The following is a 1,856-nucleotide window of genomic DNA, read 5'->3' on the forward strand; positions in this document are numbered from 1 at the left end:
TAAAGCTGCCTCAGATTTCTGCCTGTAGACGGCGGGGAGCAGGGATCATCTCTAAGTGCCAGTTCTCCTGACCTGGGGGAGCTTGGGCCCCAGCGGGAATACCCCAGGCAGGGGGAGTGGGAAAGGAATGGGTTTGGGGATCAGACAAGCTTGGGTTCAGGTCTCAGCGGTGCCATGTGCTCTGTGGAGCCGCCGGGAGAGTCACATCCCTTCTGAGACTCGGCTGTCCCATCGGGAACGTGGCTATAATATCACTGCCTCCCCTCCCAGGGTCGTTAGGAGCTTTCCTTGGGATTGGACAGCTGAGAGTCAGCTCTGAGTAACTGGCATTGTGTCTCCCAGCAAACTGTAAGCTCTCCGAGGGCAGAGCCTGGCCGTGGTTCGTTTTCATGTCCCCAGCTTTACCACTAGGTCCAGCCCGTGGGGCTTTGGGGTGTTTGTTGGGTTGGTGGGTGGAAGGGTAGGTGGGAAAAATGATGCACGTGCATGTGGCACCGTATCTGGGTCTTTACAGGATGGGAATCGAAGAGGGTGGTTCCTTCTTCCTCTCCCCTGTGTCCCCCGCTCCTCCCTGGTCTCACACCCTCCATTCCTGCCCCCTCTGGGTCTCAGAACCAAATGCAAATCTGCCCCTGTACTTCCCCTGCTGAACCCTTCCGTCACGCCCCTGTTCTCTCAGGACCAGGGGGAGGTTCCTCACTGAGGCCTCGAAGACCCTGCCTGGTCCGGCTCTGCCCTCTCTCTCTCCTTCCAGGTCACACGGGGTCACACCAGACTCCTGTTAGTCCCCTGAGCTGTCCATATTCTGTCCTACTGCCTGCCCTTTGCGCTTGTTCTTCCTTCTGCTTGCAACACTTTGCCACCCTCTGTTGCCCTAGCCGACTCCTGTTCAACCTTCAGATCCTTGCTCAGCCATCTCCTCCTCCAGGAAGCTCTCCCTGACCTACCAGGCTGGGTGTCCTCTGTGGGATCCCACAATCCCCTGGGTTTCCCCTTCCCAGCACCAACCACCTTGGGTTGTCCCTGACTGGTAGTAAATCTGTCTCCGAAATTGGACCGTGAGCCCAATGAGGGTAAGATCTGAGGTTGTCTTGGTCACCGCTATGTCTCCAGTATTACCCAGCATGAGGCTGGGCCCAGAGTAAATGCTAGTTAAATAATTGTTGGTGGAATGGGTTAAGGAATGAATGAATAGATGGTTAGATTGACAGATGGGTGAATGGATAGATGAATGGGGAAATATACGGAAATGGGCGGATGTTTGGATAAAAGAATGGATTGATTGACTGGTGAATGGGTACTTGGATGAAAGAGTGAATGAATGGATGAGAGGCAGATGGATGCATCGTTGGATGGAAGGAGGGGTGGACGGCTAGATAAATCAGTACTTTAATGGATGGTTGGATGGGTAGGTGAGTGGCTGAGTGAGCGGATAGATGGATGGACAGACCAGTAGATAGGTGAATGGATTAAAGGACGGATGGATGGATGGATGGATGGATGGATGGATGGATGGATGGATGGGTAGCTATTAGTTCAGATGGTTTAATGGATGGGTGACGGTGTTTGAACAGATGGGTGAGTGGAAGGGTGGATAGAAGGAAAGGTGAGTAAATGGCTGGATGTAGGATTGAGAGTTCGAGGTGCTTTTGGGGCTCAGTACTGGAGAAGCTTCCCCATGCTGACCCTGCCCCTGGCCTCCCCACAGGTGGGAACCGCATCACACAGGCGGTGCCAAGTGCTCACGATGGCGGCGTGTTTGGGCTCTGCGCCCTGCGGGACGGGACGCTGGTTTCCGGAGGGGGCCGTGATCGGCGGGTGGTCCTCTGGGGTTCCGACTACACCAAGCTGCAAGA

At 54.8% G+C, this 1,856-nt stretch overlaps 1 protein-coding gene across 1 annotated transcript in view; it reads left to right on the forward strand.

Moving 5' to 3' along the window:
- The window catches only part of EML2 (echinoderm microtubule associated protein like 2), a 26,576-nt gene that overhangs the window by 14,602 nt on the left and 10,118 nt on the right, over nt 1–1,856 (forward strand). The window contains exon 14 of the mRNA XM_023535239.1: nt 1,709–1,856. Coding sequence (XP_023391007.1) covers nt 1,709–1,856 — 148 coding nt within the window. The remainder of the gene's footprint in view (nt 1–1,708) is intronic.

Source organism: Pteropus vampyrus, unplaced genomic scaffold (genome assembly GCF_000151845.1).
Source record: "Pteropus vampyrus isolate Shadow unplaced genomic scaffold, Pvam_2.0 Scaffold138, whole genome shotgun sequence".
Classification (NCBI taxonomy): Eukaryota; Metazoa; Chordata; class Mammalia; order Chiroptera; family Pteropodidae; genus Pteropus; species Pteropus vampyrus.